At 39.7% G+C, this 21,397-nt stretch overlaps 1 protein-coding gene across 2 annotated transcripts in view; it reads right to left on the bottom strand.

Annotated features, from left to right (window-relative positions):
• Window positions 1-565: 565 nt before the first annotated feature.
• Window positions 566-21,397, bottom strand: part of rcan3 (regulator of calcineurin 3) — a 45,666-nt gene continuing 24,834 nt past the window's right edge. For both annotated transcript variants that reach the window (XM_034133483.1, XM_034133568.1), the window contains 3 exons: window positions 9,935-10,108; window positions 8,062-8,233; window positions 566-3,912 (listed from right to left, as the gene is read on the bottom strand). In XM_034133483.1, coding sequence (XP_033989374.1) covers window positions 3,758-3,912; window positions 8,062-8,233; window positions 9,935-10,108 — 501 coding nt within the window. In that variant the 3' untranslated portion in view covers window positions 566-3,757. The remainder of the gene's footprint in view (window positions 3,913-8,061; window positions 8,234-9,934; window positions 10,109-21,397) is intronic.

Below are 21,397 nucleotides of genomic sequence, written 5' to 3'. Positions count from 1 at the left end.
CATAAAGTAGGATTTAAATGCATGTCACAGCTGTAATGAAGTGTATTTTATTTCATAACCTTGTATGGAAGTCAAGCCAATACCAATGGGACTCAGTTTGATTCATGAATTGTGTAATCTCTTGAATAGAAAAGCAAAACAATTGAGAAAAAACAAGTGATGAGTGGATGATAACGAGAGAACAATATTGCATGTTCCTGAGCGATGATGGACGGGTATAAGGTAATTATAAAAGTTTATATTTGCATGATTTGGCAATCCATAGCCCCACTTGGTGTCTAACATGTTTTTATCATCACTTTTGGGTCACAGAGCCAGGCACCTGTTTTCCTGCTAGATCTTTTAACAACACAAAAACCCTCCAGCTATTAAAGTGATATTTTAATCTCTTAACACTATTTAATTTATCTAGATAAATATTGTTAAAAAATAATATGTCACTTAAAATATTTGCAATTTTAATCTTCTTTTCCAAGTTGCAATATCGTTTAATAAATCAAATGATATGGTAGAAGGAAGTGAGATATTTTTGCTTATTTTATAAAAAACAGGACATTTAAAAGCATTGTTTTGTAAGAACATATTTAATACTGGAAAATAACATTCAGTAATTAAATGATTTACCTCTCCAAAAAAGGATGCTTACTGTCGCTCTGTAATTTGAATGTAATGACAATTTGAAATGCACAAACAAGCAATAGTGCTAAAAGAGTGTTTTTATCAGATAAATATGCAATGTGAAGATGATGTGTAAGAAATCCGTACTATGTTTTATAGCCTACATTGAACATTTTGTTTGAGATTCTGTGTGGCCCCTAAAGTAAAAACTAAACCTAAAATGAACAACTCTAAACATGGCTTTTAAGAATAAGTCTTTATGTATTTCTCTATGTGAAACAAATGGCTATTATACTACACAAATAGAAGCGGATACTGAGATACAGAGACAGAGACCATCTCTGAGAAATAAGTACAGAACATGAAAATACACATACCGGTATTATAGAACTGTAAATTATTGCTTGTTTTGCTACTTTGTTTTCTGGATTTCTACAATACGAGACACAATATTCATATTTCAACAGAAACAGTACAACAGTGACAAACGGTATTATTGACCTTTTTAGTAGACGTTCCCCAGAAATTAAAGAAACATTCAAACAGAGTCCATGTTGAACACAACACAATGACAGTTGGTCAAATTGGACATTTGATCGCGCATCTTCAGGACTTATTATTACACATTTTTGTATTTATTTTTTACATTACAACATTGCCAAGAGAAGCCGTAACAAACTGCACACTGGGACTGGCCTCAGCAACAAAAAAACACTTGGCATATTTACATTAATATACAATTTCATTTCAACTGTGACCAAAATGCACCCGGTTTTAAACACCATGACCACGAGAGTAAAAAAATCTTCATGAGTGTCTTCCTCCTGCTCCGCTGCTTCCTCTTTACCATAATGCACCTCAGTAGTTCCACCAATCTTCTGTCTGCTTACATAACTGTGACAGCTTTACTGTAGTGCCTTTAAAACTGCACTCTGCCAACATTTTAAACAACTGTTGAACTTTCTCAGCAGATAAAATGAATGTTCCTTGCAGACAAACACCAAAAACAAAGACATTGATTTTGCTCTGCGGTGTTATCCTGTCTCATTTAAAACCTTTAACTGTCCTGCATGTCTACAACTTTTCAGTAGTTCACTTCCAAAGATCCAAAAGAAGGCTTGAAATTCTCCAAGGTTCACACTAGCAAAAGGAAGTGGAGTGTTTCTCTCACTGCAATATGCTGGTGAAAAGGCTAACCAGGTGTTCAGCTTGAGATAAAAAAAACAAATAAAGAAACGAAACAGAGAAGAAATGCAATGTGCTTCCTACTTTGTCTAGAGAAGGACTACTTTATGTGAAGGAAACAAACAAAACAGTGACAATAAAGTGCTCACATGCAGATGGGTTTTTCATTTTGCTTACTGCTATTGTTACGTAGCAAAAAAGTATTTTTAGATTTCATGCTGCCAAATGACAAAGAAGGTTTAGACTCACCGCTGACACTCAAAAGCCCTGTCGGGAACATTTGTTCATGCTGTTTCATAAGCTCTGAAATATTGTATTCCATATTGTATCATTAAAATTATACGGGATTATGGGGAGAATTAATTTAAAAAAGGGAAAAATGTTGGTGTGGAGACTGTCCACTGAACTAGATATTTATGAAATAAAACATGATGGATAAAAAGGGTGGTTACTTACTTGAACAAAAGATTTGAGTGTAAGAAATGTTTATGGGGTGAGTGAATGCTTTGGTTGATATTTCATCAGGCTACCTACTGTAATTTTCCCTTTTTTTCAGCAAAATGCTTTGAAACAAAAAATTATTAAAGGAATATTCCACAGACCTACTGTTCAGCTATTTACAGCGGGAAACAGCGCAGTATTCTGGTGCGAGAGACGGTCAAAAGCCTCGCAACTGCTTGGAGATATCTAGAGATACTCAGTGCAAAACAAGCAGTCGTAGGTTTCAGAAGAAAACCTGACACATAGAAATTGGGTTTGATCAAACAGCATGACATTAAAGATGTGAGCTACAACAAACAGAATCAGAAAAGAAAATCCACATCCCAAACCTCTTGAAGAAAAATGAGGGGGATGAACTGTCTCTGATCCATCAAATCCCAACAAAAGCGACAAATGCACATTTGCCAAAAGTGTCAATCACCATTCGGCTTTTTTTCCCCCCTAAGACGTCACTTTTAAACTCTGCGCGGGGATATGCACTTGCGTCAAAAGCTTCACACTGTTTTCCTGTCATCACAAACAACAATAAAAAAACACCTCAGCTCCTCATCTACGGAATTAACTAAGCATGCAAAAAGTGTTGGGGTATCAAATACATAGTAAGAATACACATCTAGTAGTTCAGCAAAAAACAACACCTCTCCAAATAAAAAAGACAATAAGCAAAAAACGAGCAACAAAAAGAAAGAAAGTCAAACAGCCACCACAACTTTGTTAGTCACATATGTCGCTTCGTGCTGTGTGTGATGTTAAATAGGTTCCTTTTTCTTGATATATCTCGTTAGTATTTGTGTTTCTGTACGTATTTTTTGTAATACAGTATATACATGCAGACAAGAGCGGGAACATCACACACTCAATCTTGATGCAAGTTGAAGCGACAAACCAGCAGATATGAAAATGAAAAAGAAGAAAAAAATAGTAGTATATTTGTTAATCTGAAACACAATTTATCGTAAAAAAGAAAGGAAAAAAATGTCTTTGTTTAACCAAAGACTATTGTAGACACACGACTGTGAGACGAAGGGATAGGTAAAAGCTAACAAGCTAACTAACTAGCAAGCTACCGAGCAGGACTAGCAATGAGAGCTGAGAGTGTGTGATAAGTGACAGGTGCCTGCGTTGGGACAGGTATGCCCGCCCCTCTAGCTGAAAACGAGGGGGGGTTTGTGGGGTGGAGGCAAAAGTGCCCGCCGCTCCCCACGCTGTCCGCAGAATGTGATGAGTGTGTGTGTGATTCTCATCCATCCCCTTCAAGCCGCCTCATTCCATCGCCACGCTCCCCACAAACACCGTCTTCGAGCAATGTTTGTTGGTTTGTTTTTAACTTGTAGTTGAACTGAAATGAGGGGCATCGACGTTCTCTGTGAGTGCAGAGACGAGAGAGAGAGGGCAGGTGTGTTGCGGGTTTAAAGGGCGGTCGGGGGCCGCCCGGTGTCGGGGGGAGGCCTCTCTAGTTGAAGACTTTGGGGGGTTCATCTGGACGTCTGGTCTGGACAATCTGCTGCTTTGGCCGCGCCGCCTCGTCCTCCTCCGTCTCGCTCTCGCACACGTGGACCACCACGCTGGGGGTGGACTCTGTCCCGGCGTGGAGCTCGTACTTTTCACCTGGAAGAGAGGAAGAGTAGAAGAAGGGGGTCAAATAAAATGATACATTCAATTCATTTGTGATAATGACATTTGTGAAGAACTGTACTTATTGTCTTCAATTTTCATGATATCTTTTTTTATTTCTTCTTGCTTTTATTTATATTCTGGTATAAGTAAGTCCTTCACTCTTTCTCTTTTCTTTCTTCTGTCTGGCAGGTTCAGGGTTTTTGTTGTGTCATTTAAGATTTGGTTTTATGGATTTGGAGTTCAACAAACTAAAAAGAACACCTTCTAAAACAAACATTGCTGGCCCTCCACTGGGGTCGAATAGGTGGACCTTAATCTATGAATTCTAGAAAAAACGTAAATGAAAATAGTGCAATGAAACAGAGTACGATAAATTTGAATAAAATAGAGCATGTGAAAAAACAGAATCATAATATTAACAAAGCCAAATTCAAAATAGATAAATAAATAAGAGAACTAATCAGACCTCTCACTTTCAAAATGTCGACAGTTTTGGATTGAATAATAATGTATCTTCCTAATACTACTGTTATGATACTAAAGAATGATCCGTTACTTAGTCTAACTCTAAGTCTAAGCAGGACTTTGACTTGTAAATTAGTATTTATTTCAACATTTCCCAATTTGGGATCAATAAAGTACATCTTATCTTATCTTTATTGTTTTAATCAAATTATTTATTTCATAATTATTGATAGGGAGATCAACGCTTAAGCAGCTCTGGTTGAAATACCATGCTTGTGAGTTTCATAATTATTTTTATTGTTACTATTTATAACACACTGAGGTTGTTTCTACAGTTTGTCTTTCCAGTGCATCGAAGCATTCGGGATCAGGTCGGCACATTGTTTCAAAGCCACTTGCTAGATTGTATCACAGTTGCCATGGAGATGAGATCAGACAGCTGGCAGACAGGAGGAAATTGGTCTACTGGCGTTTTCAATGTGGTGCCAAACAGAAGGACGGAGCGTGAATAGAGTCCTGCTGTTACCGCGGGGACCTGACAGGGGGAGGCAGCGTGCCGTGCTGCTGCCCAACGCTAATCTGATCTCAGATGCCAGGATGTGAGGCGTGGAACAAAGCCATTTCCTGATTCCTCATGTTGCTATGGTAACAGCAGAAAGTGTCCAAAGTGATCCTCTGAGCTGGACTGTGTGTGTGTGTGTGTGTGTGTGTGTGTGTGTGTGTGTGTGTGTGTGTGTGTGTGTGTGGTGTGTGTGTGGTGTGTGTGTGTGTGTGTGTGTGTGTGTGTGTGTGTGTGTGTGTGTGTGTGTGTGTGTGTGTGTGTGTGTGTGTGTGTGTGTGTGTGTGTGTGTGTGTGTGTGTGTGTGTGTGTGTGTGTGTGTGTGTGTGTGTGTGTGTGTGTGTGTGGGGGAAGTTTAATCATGCTTTTGTTGATGATGGAAAAGATAATAGTGTTCAAATAAATACTGACTAGAAGCGATGTTTCCCAGCTCGTCGTGCAGTTATGCTGAGTTGGAAGGAAGCTGCCCCACCCATTCTCACAATGATTGGAGGAAATAATGTTGTGCCTAAATAAATAAATAAAACTGTGCTATGCTGCGGTGGATTTGGTAAAAAATGTAAAGAGATTTGGAGACATATCTTCAGGGCTCTCAAGGGGTATGAGTATGCTGTGTTTGTAACTGACCTCTTATACATAACCCCAATATTATGAAACATTTTATTAAGCTGATATTATTGCTATTATTAATATTATTATGGTTAGCTTATTGGCTTCCCTGGGATAAAATTGTCTTGGAGAAAGGGAAATTGCTGCTTCAAGACCAGACATCCCAATAATACACACTGAATAAAAACAGATGTGCAAACCTCAGCCTGAAATAGAAAACAACCAGAAGATAAATCGCACTAACTCTGTTAAGAGCTAAATACATTCAAGGGATATATATTAAAACATACAGACTTTCATACATAGACTCCACCAAAATGACATTTCTAAGTTGAAAAAAAAAGTTGATGTTTGCTTGAACCTGCATTTTCAAACGTATTTTCTCCTCTTCCTTATGCCATATTTATTCTCATACTCACTGTAACCACCATCTTCTTTAGACAGTGTGTGTACAAGTTATTGTATGTTTTATTACCAGTAAGGTTAGTTGGGAGTGGAAGTTAGTTTCTCCCTGATATATGCCGAAACATATACAATATAAAATACTGTTGGGTTGAAAATTAAATCAAATATTTTTGGGAAAAGGATGTAAAAGTAAAAAGCTAGGTTTTCCACTTCACCGGCATGAGCATACCCACTGACACAAACATGGAGACATTGTGGATGTGCCACACATTTCCCTGTGTTAGGTGACATTTTAGAAAGGTTGCTGCAATCTAAAATCTAGTCCGCGAGGCAGACAGAGGAGTTATTATTTCTGAGCGTAGAAGCTGATTAGGAGCGAGACTGCTGGGAGAGCGAATGTTACTGTGCTGAGCTATACTGGATAAAACTGTAAAAGTATGGGAACTGCAAACATATATATTGGTGGTGCAGTGAATCTGAGCTACAGTAATATCATTACATCAGTTTGTTGTGAAGTATTTGTCTGAATTTTACGATTTTTGAATTGATCATTTTCAAGGGAATTTGCCACACTTAAAAATACACAATTCAGAGTTATAATTATTTTAGATTTATCACATAGAACTCTTAGTAATTTCTGAAACTGGGGTTTGTTTACCTAGCCACTTTCAGGTCATCTATTAGCTACAGATGGCTAATTTAGCTAAAGTAAATTCTGTCGGTTGGTATATAGTACTGTCTCTAGCTGACTACTTCGGCAGTGGCTCAGTCAGTAGGGGCTTGGACTGTGAGCCGTAGGGTCGCCGGTTCAAGTCCCTGAACAGACCTAAATATGGAGTGTGGACTGCTACTTGGAGCTACTGCTACACGGCAGGGACCTATTGGGCCCTGCCATGGTGCCCTTGAGCAAGGCACCGGACAACCCCATTGCTCCCCGAGCGCTGTACAATAGCTGCCCACTGCTCCTAGTACTAGACTCCTGGTACTAGGATGGGTTGAATGCAGAGGTCAAATTTCACTGTGTTTGCTGTGTGCTCTGCATGTGTGACCATTAAAGAGGGTTTCATCCCTCCGATCCCTATCTACTTTTAAAACTAGAACCTAAAAAAAAAGTTTTAAAATATGCCACTGTACATAACAGCATGCTGAAAGGAGTGAAGAACTTAATTTATCTTGTATTGTAAGGTAGTACTATTTACGATAAGGGTACATGTACGTTTTAAACTCTGTAAGCTGGGTTTACAGCACATCATTGTTCCTATTTTTAAACTGTGTGTTTTTTTTTTAGACAATTTCCAGAAGGAGGGTTACCCAATGTGAGTGTAAACGTCCGCAAATTAAGTAAAGAGCCTGACGGAGCTTCCAATCTTACCCTAACTCTGACAGCGTGCAGGCCATGTTCTGAGCTAGTTGTTAGACATCATAACAAATTTAGCTTGTGTTTGCGCAGATCTACACTGTTGGCTTTGGAAAGCCTGGAAATTAAAGACCATGCAAATCCATAATCAAACACAGACAGACACACACAGATATAAGGACGGATGCATATCTCCTTAGAGATGTCACAATGCAGGCGGGAGGGTTAAGCACCCTTGACATTGACAGATGGCGGCGAGCACTGTGGATTTCATTTATGGGCTTTAGTTGATTTATTTATGTTTATGTTGTCACGTGCACAGTAGCACTGGAGAAATTCTATGTTGACAGCCTTTTCCCATCAATTTTAAAAGGCCACTCTCTATTCATAATGACATTATCTGAAACGTAATGGCAGTTTTAAATACAAATGCATCTGTGATCAGGTAAATTATACTTAACGCTGCTTCACAGACATTACTGAAACGCCTGAGAGAGAAGTCAAGAATAAAACAGTGATGATTCAACAACGTCCGCCACAAGCCCTTTGTCAAATTGCTTCCTAGACTAATAACCTTTCTTTAACACCCTGCTGAGGAGCGTGAAATGATTTCCTGTTTGTATCTGGATGACTCAAAAATACGAATTATACCTTCATTAAACACAATTTCCTCCGCGTGTTTATGTGCATGTCGGTGAGTTTCGATTAATCTGAGTGTGAGCGTGGTGCATACAGATTGACTGACCAGGTCCGAGCTTGGCGACTGCACACAGCAGGTCGTAGTTGATGCCGGGCGTAGCGTCCTCGCTCTGGCTCCAGCCCACAGGAGGCGAGGCAGGCGGCGAGATCAGAAACTGTTTGGTGGGCTGGGGAGGGGCCAGGTACGACTTGTCGATGTCCTCACCCCCACTCTGGACCTATGGGAGAGGAGAGGGACATTGATAAAGGCTGTAGTGCTCTTAAGAGGAGGTCAGGGGGATTGAAAGTGGGTCAAAGCTGTTCAATTTCTCTGTGAAGAATATTTCATGTTCTTGGTTATGTGTATACATTTCAAGGTTCAAGGTTCAAGGCTTTTATTGTAATTTGTACATAGCTACAGTGTAGTTATGACAATGAAAATCTTAGGTCACATGCTCCAACAACAGTGCAACACAATAAAAACAGATAAAATAGTGCAAGTAAATACAAATAAAATAAAAACCATACCTATCTCTGTGCCTTCACAACTTCATACCATTCATCTGTTTGCACTTCACATATTTATCTAGTATTACAATAAGCATTATTTTATTTCACTGTACAGCATTTCATGCACTATTTGTAATGTTCTTGTATTGTTTTATGTCTTATAGATAGATTTTCATTGTTTAACTACACTGTAGCCGTACATATGACAATAAAGCCTTTGAACTTTAGATAGTGGACACAGCAGCAACCTAAATGTATGCCACACTGCCTGAGGCAACAGAGGAGAAATATAAATAATAATTCTAATATTTATAATATAGTAATGCAAAGCTGAAATTGGTATAGTTGTCAAAGATCCAGTATTTTCTTCAGATAATCCTGAAACTTATGAGCAGGAAAAACCCATTAGTTTGCAGTCACAGCTCCAGTCACTTGGTCTCAATTTGCAGGATCCTTCCCAGGAGAGGGGATTTGGCGTTTTGATAGCACCCAATTGCCATCATTACGATACCAACATGTGGCAACTGTGGGGTAAAATCCTTAATCCTCTTACATCAAAGTACTTAGAGGTGCAGAGGGGGTCATGACTGGTGATTGACTGTGTAAAAACTGCCAACAATTTGACCATGTTTACCCAGTTATCCACAATTTGATTATTTAAGGCCAAATAACAGCTATGCATTTAGGCTAAATGGTGTTTTTTTAACATAGCCTTGGTGGCTACATTTCAATAGCATTTCTAGACTTGCTAATCATTCAATTTAGTTGACTTTTAACCAAACATGCTGACATTGATTCACCTATAGATTAAACAATGTATGCCATCTGGAATCTTATTTTTTGTAGCTATGAGCCGATATGTAAAACAATTTCATCATAGAACAGAATATATATATATATGCTATTCTTATTATGAGTTTGCACTAGAAACACACTTGAATGTATTTATCCTTCTCTCTCTCCCTAAAGGCACAGACATAGTGCACAGAGATGAAAAATCAAGGATGTATGTCTTTATGTGTTCAGTCATGTGACTGATGAGGTTTGACAGGGGGCGTGGTAGGTTGACGAAGCATTCAATTGTGGTTCAGAGAAGAAAATAAAAAAAGAGAGGAAGTGAACTGACTTGAGAGCGAGAGTCACCCTCCTTCCCTGAGTTCTTTGTCTGTGTGTGTGTGTGTGTGTGTGTGTGTGTGTGTGTGTGTGTGTGTGTGTGTGTGTGTGTGTGTGTGTGTGTGTGTGTGTGTGTGTGTGTGTGTGTGTGTGTGTGTGTGTGTGTGTGTGTGTGTGTGTGTGTGTGTGTGTGTGTGTTGCAGTGAATGATGCACTGAAGCATAACTCCCCATATAAACGAGCAGTGCCTATCCTAAGACGGTCCATGTCCCAGGCCCCCTTCCTGCCCTTTCCCAGACCAATTAACTGGCACTCACTTGGGCAAAGTAAAGTTTGAGCTTCTGGCCGTTGAACTCGGACTCGTGCAGCTCGATGCGAGCGCGGGCAGCGGCCTCGGGGGTGCTGAAGTTAATCCGCACTCTTCGAAAGCTTTTAAACATCTGGAAAGTCGTCTGTTCATCGTAGATCCTAAACAACGCCTCGAACCTCTCCTGCAAAAGACACAAACAGAACAAATGTATTTCAATATATTTATGTTTAATGATAAAGCAGGTTAAATAATGAGTTATTAGTTTGATGCCTTGTTTCAGCTCTAGCATCACAAATGAGTGTTGCTTGAGATAATTTTTGTTGATATCCATCACAAATGATGTCACTAATTCCATATTAGGATGAGTCAAATTTAGAGTGAGCTAAAAGGGTTTGAGGGTTTAAGTTATTCACTGACACCTCTCTCTGAGCATCAGGCGTGACTCCAACTGCTCTGCACCCATTTTGTTTGCTATCGAGTTAATGGGCAAATTATTTCTAACTTCCCCCTTACTGTCCTTCAATCTTCTCGGATACTGTCTGTCTCTCAATCTTCTCCCTTCCTGTCTTTTTATGTAATCCTCTCCTCTCTCCGATCACTTGCCCCTTTTATCCTCATGCACCACACTTGGTCTTTAACTACACCCATATGATATGTTCCCATATCTCCCATGTTTTATTACTCCATCCTCTCCTTGGGCGCCATTGGCGTCCGCAGCTGTGAACTCAATCAAGCGGCTCAGTAGGAGGGCGAAAGGAAAATGAAAGAAGGCTGCCGGGAGCGTTGTTTCGGAGTAATCAGAAGCGTTGTTAGTTGTCTCCTAGCCGACCGTCTCCCAGCACAACAGAAACATGACTATGAAAACAAGTCTTTCCAAAAAAATCAAGATGGACACACATCACTTTGCACTAACTTTTTGCAAAAACACACAACAATCGAGTGGCCATATCATTGCCTTTCTCCTTTAATCTATTCATGTGTCCTGAGAGCCAAATGTGTGCAGTCAGTGGCATCAACATCAATCGGCCCCTATCAAATCAGGCCAGGATTGTGAGCCAATGCTTGTCTCAATATATTTTCAGTGAGAAACACCAGATTGAAATACTCCCACAACACTTCTCTTGTTGGGCTGACACAGCAGCTCTCACCAGGATGGAGTGTGTATGTGTGTGTTCAATGTGTGTGTGTCAGCTGGAGGAACACAGGCAGCATGTCAGCCATGAGATGTGCCTCTGAGCATTACTGACAGCTTACTGATGGCAGGTATCTGTAAACTCAGCACACTCAAATTAGTTCTACAGTCTCCTTTGGATAAATCCATCAAAAACTCCTGCCCAGATACATCTGCTCTTATCTTTCTTGACATGATGTGACTCCAAACAAATCATACTCTATTTCATAACGATAACAATTGTTAAGGTTTAATGAATATGTAAGGTTCAATATGAGCCAAAGTGAAAGCCATGACGTAATCTAATTTCCATAAATGGTTGAGCTGTGCACGACTAGAGGGTGGAAACTAACAATGATTATTTTCATGATTAAGTGATCTAACACTTTTTCTTCTTTAATCAACTTATTGTTTGTTCTATAAAACCTCCCCATAACAGTGAATAATGCCCATAAAAATCCATTCAAGTCATCTTTAAAAAAAGTAATGTGAAACAATAACTTTTATATGAGAAGCTGTTAATATTTGCTAACTCAACATATCATTTAACACAACATTGCAATATGTTAGTTCAGGACTGGAAAGTTAAATAAAGTTCGGAATAAATTAAAAAAAGAAATCAAATCATTAAAAGTATGAACTGTAGATTATAGTATTATGCAACACCTGAGGACATACATACATACATTTCAATTCTAGAAATAGATTTATTTTACTATTGCCAAGGAAATATAACATTAGCCCTTAGTCCACAGGATCTTATTTTGTATATTTTCAAAGCCTATAGCATTATTTCTAAAACATTTTACAATTACTATTTGAGCTACTGCCATTTAGCTTTCCCTAATAACTGTCTTTTTCATAACAGCTGAGTACTTTTAAGTGATCGTTATCATAGGAATATGCTCTTAAATACAGGTTGTCTTCTGCTCTGTGCAGATGAACACGTCATCGCCCTGTCGGACACACGCAGAGCTGCTGATGACAGAGCAAGCTGTGAAACACAGTTGGTGCAGTGTGATACAAACTGTGGTAAAACAATTAGCATTTCAACAAATAAGAAGATTAACACTACTTCTCATAATCCTCCCTCCTTCCATCTTGTTTTATTTCCAGTTCTTCTCTCCATGTAAGTGCACCTGGTCTTTTCTTGCTAAGTGCCTCGGGGCGGCGGGCTAAACTTCAGAGCTGACCTCGTGTCTCTGTGATACCATTTTTAGTCTCATTTCTACTTAACCATTCCAAATAAGCGCAGAAGAGAGGTCAAGTCAGGAATGTGTGAATGTCTTGACTCCTTTTATGCGTTTCGAGGAGAATTACCAAATACTTTAGCACGCTACAATCCAAAAAAAGCCAGAGGAGAGGGAAGAGTGTGACTCACCACGATACAGGGACAGCCAAGTGTTAAGTGTGCTCATTTAAAATGCATTCTCTCACCCCCAAAGTCAAAAGAGCAGTTAACCAAATCACTTTAATTGTATATACACTGTATCCATTCAATTGTGTACAAACAGCAGTAGAACCCACACATGTTGTATAAGGGCAGCAGGGTCACCCTCTGCAAACTGTATTTATGTTGTAATCACTCTTGAGAGCCCCCCCTTTATTGAATTGAAATATAACATCATTGAAGCACCCATTAAATATTTTTAGTGTCTATTTTTATCAGGTTTATTAGTGTGTTGATGTCAGAGAACACACCCTGCAGCAAAGCTATTTCTAAATGAGCTTTCAAGACAATTTTTAAGTGAACCAATAAAACAGTTTTGATTTCCTATTCTGTAAAACAGACACTGTTTATCGGTTTATGATTTGAATCTGTTTTGCTATTGTCACTGGTTAGTTGTTAACTTTGTCGTTCTTGCTGAGATTGTAGCATACAGTAGAGTATGTCGATTTCCGATTTTGCCGTTCTAGTCCTGTCTACATGGTTAAACAGTTTTATTTTTCTTCAGATTTTTAAATCCGGCAAATTTCAGAATAACCTACATCAGCAAGCTGTGTCAAAAGTGTCGCTGTGAGTCACACACACTCATTATAGTTTACCTTCGCCAAATACATTACTGAATGGAGCTTGAACACATCACAATGTTGATAAATGGATCCTCCTACACAAAAATGAGAACCATTATGTTTTCATATTTTTAGATCACACTCAGTTCTTGTGACATCCCTAATCCTCAATGCCGATAGGAGGTGCTGACGTGTTTAAAGCTTGTCTTCTTAATGCTTCAGGTGAGTAGCAGACTCTCTCACACACAATACTAAGATTTGGTTGTAAGTGTGACACCTGGTGGTACATTTCAATGTATCGGTCCGGTTCAGTGTTTAGCTTTATTACAAACCGGTTTGAACCATTTCACAACCCTTTAACCTTAGCGTACAGCCAGCATATCATGGCATTAACCAAAAAATAAATGTCGTAATGAAAAACAAAAACAATGAGAAATGCTTTAGAGCTGCATTGAGGTGAGGGCTTCGTCACTACAGGTGACACTTTCCACTTTGGAGTATTTTTGAAAATAAATAACGATTAGTGCAGCTTAAAAAATCTGCAGGGTCTCTGCATCGAATCATGAAAATTACAACCTTGGCAAAACTCGGCCTTGTGTAACAAGATTTCCCACTAAGAATCACAAACCAGTACAACATCACTACAATCTAAATCCTACTCAAATGTTAACCAGCTATTGTTTGTTTGAAAACTCCTCTGATTTCGCTGTAATTGTGTTTATAATGACAACAAAGCACTTGTTTGCCCTATCTACAGAGTGCTTTTAAGCAAACTGTGAATTTTCCATGAGCCTTTGCCAGCTAATATGACTCCTATGTCATCAAACTCCATGTGTGATAACCGATAAGGTTGTCGCACGCACGCACGCACGCACGCACGCACGCGCACATATCACTTAAATTGATGTTTTGGCATGAGGAGAGATGGGGGAACGCTCAGAGATCATGTTCCATAATAGCATGTACTGTTTGTTTTTAACCCCCTGACGCTGAAACACCCCCAGCCTGATCGCTGTGTAAGAAGTGAGCGTGCTCATTACTAATTCATGCGGTCTCTATGAGTGGACATCCTGAGGGAATAAGAGGAGGAAGAGGAGGGGGGGGAGGAGGAAGAGAGGAGGGGAGTTGAGTTACACCGGGCTGAAAAGTGGCCAGCTCATCTACCATCACAACGTTCCCTGCGGTGACCCACTCTCTCTGTTCTCTCTGTGCATGAGTGTGTGTGAGAGAGACTTGTGAGTAAGCATGTGTGTGATGTGCACAATGTGTTCAGGATTCTTCACTGTCTTTCCACAATTAGTTAGCTGGTATTTCCGCAGCTATCCAAGCACACAGAGGGCATGTCCGCATGGAAAAGTAATGCGACAGGTAGCAGCATATTTACCGAAGCACAACTGAAGGACAACTGTCTGCCTGTCAGCAGCAGAGATAGACAGGTTTCAACTGCACACACACACACACACACAAACACACACACACACACACACAGCTTGATCCAGCACCTGCTACTTCTGCGTTTGCAGTGACTGAGAGCTGTAGGACGACCAGTGAGAGAGGAGAAGAGAACAGCATGTCCTTGTTTTTCCATTCTCAACAAGGCAGATAACAACATCTATTGAAGAGGCTTGACGAAAATATGATTTGTATCTCATCCAGTAACTAGGTAACAGGAAACAAGAGAAAACTGGATATATTTTGGAGAAGAAATTAGGGCGGAGGGGGGGCGGGGGGGGGAATTTATAAACCTCACATAACCCTCATGGTTCCTTCCTAAAGTTCATGTTTGGCCTACAGGTTTGTTTAAATAACAACATAAATCGGATGTGCTTAGGCTGGAGAAAGTCAAGAGGAAGAGGCGTATAATCTCAGCTCTCAACTAGTCGACAACATGGCATGATTGAAACAGGCTGTTATTGTTGCCGCTGACCGCCTGTTTCTCAATGTAACCTTTACATAACAGTACCTCAACAGGCTGAATTCCATTTATCTTTCTTTCCTCTTGTCTCGTTATCTCGGCTCCCCGGGTGAACAACTGAGTCACCTAGGGGACTGTTTACCACATTTTCAACATTACACCTTCCGTCTCACATTTATTTAGACAATTGCTATTGCGACCAATTTCTGACAATGCAAGAACCTAGTATAACTCCCAAATGTACACCCTATTAGCTAGTGGCAACCATTTGGAAACTTGACGCTGCAACAATTAGCAAACTGTGTGTAAACAGCTCTTGCTTTTGTTTCAAGAGGCCCCGGGAGATGGAAACATCTAGAGACTTTAAATGAAAATGGTAAATAGTTTTCTTTTAGCATCAGTTGGGAAATTCACTTCGGGCAATGTGTTAATGTTTTCTACAGATTTCATCAAAAAGTACAAATTAGATGATATTTTTACCTGGATTTCAAGGAAAATTGGGAGAACATGCAAATGAGAAACTGCCAATGTGCCATAAAAAAAATAAGGAGGTAAACTAGTGTCTGAACTGTATATTGTATAAACAAATTTAACACATTTTTGTATGTTTAATGAGCCATGACTAGACTGTTTATATATTAAGAGAGGTTAAATCATGAACTTTAGAGTGCCAACAAACCCTCATGTTACTGTTGTGGCCACATGTCCTCAGGGGGGGGGGGGGGAAAGGTCCAGAAAGTGACCCAGCAATAAAATGTGGAGCGGCTCCGGCGCTGGCTGCAGGGCCATCCTTCAGCTGTTTGCCTCTTGGGTAATGAGGCAGTTATGCCCCTGACAGTAATGGAAAGGCTGTCATCGCGGTGGCAACAGGACATGACTGCGAGCATGACTCTCGTTCAGCGGCACACGGACGCAGCAAACGCAGAACCAACTAGTGGTCTTGACTCAAAATCAAACAAACAAAAGATCAGTCGGCTTAGTGATGAGTCGCAGGTTTATGGGTCGATGTCAACAGGGTCACATCTGGGGCCAAGTCAGGCACCAGAACAATAATCGGCTGATTGACAGAACAGTGCAGAAGCACCCACCAGGGTACAGGAGATGAGATAAAGCACAGGATGTTAAAAGTATTTACAGCAAATCTGCTTCACACCTTGAAATGAATCAGTCAAGTGGCGGAATTGGGTCTGTGACTTAAAGGTCACCTATTATGCAAAATCCACTTTTTCATGTCTTTTATACATAAACATGTGTCCCCTCTGTGTAAAGAGATTCTGAAAGTTTCAGTAAAAAAGATTCGCTCACTTTTTGTCCTGATCCATTTATATAAAAACCTGTCTGAAAATGAGCTGATCAGATTTTGGCCACTTTATGATGTCATAACGATTTGGCTTGTGTAACCATTAGCCAATAACCAACCAAGGTAACCCCCCCGGAATCACCTGAATCTCCACCTAGAGCACCATTGTGTTCTTTTTAACCAAATATCTCGCAGAGGGGCGTGGGGAGTGGCTCCTTATTTTCATCTAAAGTAAAAGACAGAGAATCAGCACTTTGAAACAGGGTTGAAACAGAGGGGATTATGGGATGCTACAATGATCTGTTTGGTATTTCGAGCCAAACACTTCAGAGACATGTTTTGTATATAACTGAGACCTATAATATATTGATGAAAAACAGCATAATAGGGGACCTTTAAGTGTTTGCCCATCTTATGTAAAGGAAGGATAAGATTTCCTCAATGTGTAGGGATCACTTACGATTAGCAGAGCTTCAGGTCCATCCTGTTCTGTTTGCACGACAAACACAATGATAAACACGCGCTGAATGAAATACCAGATTCTGTATTCTCTGAAAAGTGTGCTCAAACAGTGACATTCGGAAAAAGCTCCAGCAAGCTGTCAACTTTCATTGTCGTTGCTGTCAACTCATTGTGCGGTTTAGAGTTAAATAAGGCTTGCATATTCAGTTGTTTGTGCTCTGTCACTGGTGAGAGTGAACAAGTAACATCGGTTGGAACACACCGACCTGTCACTTCATTCCTTTGATAAAACATGTGCCTGGAAATACACTGAAGACACACAAAGAAGCGAAAAAATGATCTTAATTAACATTTCAAAATTGCATTGTGGCATGACATTGAACAACTAAATGAGCAGAGCTAGAGAAAAGCATGTGCAAAATACAGAATGTTGCACTACATTATTGTAAGATATATGAAAAGCATTTAGTAGAGAGATGAACCGATAGTTGATTAATCGATGAGTAGAAAATGTCAAAATACAAAAAGTTTAGCTTATAATTGCAAATACTTCAAAAGTGTTTTGTGATTGTACTGCATACAATGTGAGCCCACTGTGCTCTGGTCAGCTTGCCCACTCTGTTCTGATGAAATCTCCAACGAGGCGTTCTGGGGCAGCATAGACAGGTCTTTTCTGTGTTAGAGTTTTACTTCATAACACACAAGGGGACGGGTAATAACCGGACAAGCATGACATGGGACCTTTAAAAGACTTAAACTCTAGGAAATATGGCATTTCAACAGTTTTTTGGCTTTTCGTAGACCAAACTCACTAATTCAGGAGAGGATTAACAGATTAATCAGTAATAAAAACTGCTATTGGTTGCATTCCTAATTTGGTTTCTACAGTGCAAGCAAGGTCTGAGTAGAAATCCGCAGCCACAACATTTAAATTCACTGACCGAGTCTATGCTCTGTTTTTATCCTTTTTTTTCATTTGGGCTAGTACAGTATTTAAATTACATTTCCTCTCAGACAGCAAAATCCAAGACTGTAATCCACAAGCTAGTCCAATTCTATGTTGTATTACACCATTTGGCATTTAGGATCAAAATGAAAAGATTAACCACGCCTAATTGGGAAAAGGAGAGTTATCTGTGTTTGTTTTGTTTTTGTTTATCTCTCTTCTTTCTTTGCAACATGTGACCCTTTAGCACAGTCTGAACCGCATGCTCGAATGGGATTTGGGTGAAAATCAACAAACTAGGCCAATGTGCCTCAGGTTGAGTCCGGGATAGTGTTAAACTAAAAATAGATTATGTTGATATAATTAAGAAATTCATTTCTTAAATGTGCGGACCATCATTTTTAATTACCATCCTCCCTAAAGGGCCAAACTAGAACCAGTCTAATGAGGTTGAACACGTGAGGCAGATTGAAGAGATAACAGATGCAGCTGGATAATAAACCTCATACCTTCATGCATGTCTGGTCCAGCATTCTTTTGCTTATCACATTGCTTATTTTTTTTCCATTACTGTTCCTTAAAACAGGGCCAACTTTCCATTGCAATTATGTCTGTGTGCAGTTACAACCTGCACTTGTGACATGAAAATGTATTATGTTAAACACAAAGCAGACCTTTTGGCTGCCAAGCTTTACTACGACCACTGTGGAATGGAAATCAAATTCTCTAAATATTGAGATGTTTCCATTACGTTTTACAGATGTCAATCCTATTCTACAATGTAGTACGAAACACAACTCAATTAACTTTTACTGAGGGTCTACTATGTTTCAGTTAAATGTTCTGTAACAGTTTCATGACACACTGACTAGCATCTATAATCTACGACCCAAACACTCCCTTTTCTGAAGCATTATAGGATAGTAGGTTCTCTCATAGATGGTTATAATTGTTTATTTAGCTTTCCTGCAATCATTGTACTGCTACTGTAACTATGTTAGTCATAATGCTAGCTTTTTAGGCTAATGTGTTGTTTATTTTAGTGTTGGTACCAGTCATTACTGTTAGATTTTGGTGTGGTTTGTTGGTTACTTTGTCTTTTTGTCAGCAAGATGACAGAAAAATTACTGGCCTAATTCTCCTACATCTTTTAGGAAGGGTTAAGCATTGGATAAGCATGAACCGGTTTCATTTCGGAGAGGATCCAGATAGAATTATTATATTTTATTTATGGAAACATGATCGACGCAGGTCTGCTTTCTTCGAGTACCCTACCCAAGTGTATTTGGATTATTGCATACGTAGCTCTTGCCCTACAGACACGGTGATAACAAAATAAATAAACTAATGTTGTATTTTAAAAGTCGTTTTGACTAACAGAAATAACCAATTGGCCACCAACTGAATACTATTTTTAATGTTAACAAACCTATCTGCTTATGTACTTAATGTGCCTGACATTTCATTGCATCAGAAGACCACCAGAGTTATTAAAGAGTCCGGAGCAACTTGTGTATTTAACTCTCCTAATCTGTAATATAAATATGCTTTTGGCAAGTATACACATGTCTGCTCAGTGATGTTACACCATTGTTTGCTCTTCAGTTAACATGGCAGTATGTGGCCAGTGGTTTAGCACAATGAAGGACTGTAACCTACACTGAGTTTGCTGACGATGTAGGATGAGGTAATGTGAATCAGTGGATAAACTCTGAGGTTGTTGTGTGTGTGGTGACCCAACGCTCAGGACACACAGGCTATGGTCAAAGCAGCTATTAATATTAGCATAGCAGCAAATCCTCACAATTACAGACCAACAAAAACAACTCATGATTAATAACCTTGTGTGTATTGTGAGAGCGTAAGCACCAGGGAGGCATGTGAAAGGGGCAAGTGTTATTACGCTGGGATCAATAGCTCGGGCGGGGAGCTGTATCGACGGGCACGACGCCGCGGCGCTACACTGCCGCTCCCTCCGGGACAGCCTGTCCACGGCAGGGAGATTGAAATCAGTTTACATCGTGAGGGGACACATTAATCCTATTACCACCAATCTGGTCGTTATGGTTTTTATGAGGCAGGAGCTTTTCCTCGTCAGCAGCACTCAGGTCTCGGTTAAACACACAAACACATTTTCAAACACTTAACATGCAAGTACGTCCACACAGTCTCCTACGCAGATTCACACTTTAGAAGCGATAGTTATCCAAAGAGCTACACAACATTAACTTAGAGAGATGCTGCAGCTCTCACCTTCATCTCTCCATCACCACTGTCTCATCCTACTGCTCTGTTGCATTTTCCCTTCTTTCTGTATCTGTCTGCTGGCGGCAGTGATGATCAAACATTACTGGATCAAAGCTAGGAGCATTGTTGCACATCTGACAGTGTGATGCATGTTTATATTCCAGTCTCGAGACGTATTGGAACTGATGGAAGTAAAAAAGTACAATTCTGTACATTATTCGACTTTTTACTGCACAATATTTTTGTAACAGCTTTGGTTTCTTTGAATGAAACAATAAATAAATCAACAAAAAGGCATTGAGGTTTTGCTGACGAACAATCCATTAACAACTGAGAAAGTTATCACTTTTTAGAAGGTGAAAACAGCCATTTCTGCTTGATAAAATACTTAAAGGGGACCTATCATGCAAAATGCACTTTGGTACGTCTTTTATACATGAATATGTGTCCCCGGTGTTCCAGGGAACTCACCAAGTGTCAGAAAACACAACCCTCTCTATTTTCCTCCATACCCAAATCTCTAAAAAAAGGGGCTGCAACGGATCTGATAAAAACTGATCCAGATTTGAACACTGTCCTGACGTCAGGACAGTGGCGCTACGGCTATTGGGCCAACTCCACCAATCAGGAGGAGACAGCCACGGCCATTGCCGTTCGAAAGCGCTGGAGACGCTGTAGTACATATGCCAGGCCTGTAGGTGGTGCTGTTCTCACAGAATCAGCCCTTGCAAAAACAGAGCTAACATTTTTCAAATTGAGAGAAATGAGGCATGGCTAAGATGCATGATCTGTTTGGTATTTTGAAAAAAAAAAAAGTATAAATATGCCTTATGGTCCTACACTATATTATTCAAATATAGCATGATAGGTCCACTTTAAATAAATTATGAATCAATCATAAAGTTGAAGTCGAATATTTTTTTCTCTTAATTTAAATGACTTCGGCACTTCTATACGTTTTTTTAAATGTAATCAGTGCTTTAGAAAACATGAATACATTTGCCTTTAGAGTGCAGTATGCTGCAGGCACAATGGACTGCAGCAAACTGTATTCTTAAGATAATTGGTTTAGCGTTGCTATTTTAAGCACTGCAATGACCTTGTATTACCACGGCTGTTTGTGTTGGAGTGGAAATTGTATTGGAAATTCTGAGAGGAAAATTATGTTTGACCTGTAATTACGATAACAAAGGCCAATCATAGTATGACGCCGTTTCCCCAATCTTTTTTCTCGGTGGGTAAATTGTTGGCCTCTACATTCCAATGCGGGGCTTTATGTTCGTGTCTAATTTTATCACTTCATAGTTGTGTCTTCTCGGACACATGGTAACCAGACACCCCCACCCAGGAGACTGTCCTTTGTTCTACGTCACCCTAACGGACGCAGCGCTAACCTTTAGCTGACACCTGAGCCCC

Source organism: Trematomus bernacchii, unplaced genomic scaffold, assembly GCF_902827165.1.
Source record: "Trematomus bernacchii unplaced genomic scaffold, fTreBer1.1, whole genome shotgun sequence".
In the NCBI taxonomy this organism is placed as follows: domain Eukaryota; kingdom Metazoa; phylum Chordata; class Actinopteri; order Perciformes; family Nototheniidae; genus Trematomus; species Trematomus bernacchii.
This window is presented reverse-complemented; position numbering and strand designations above follow the sequence as displayed.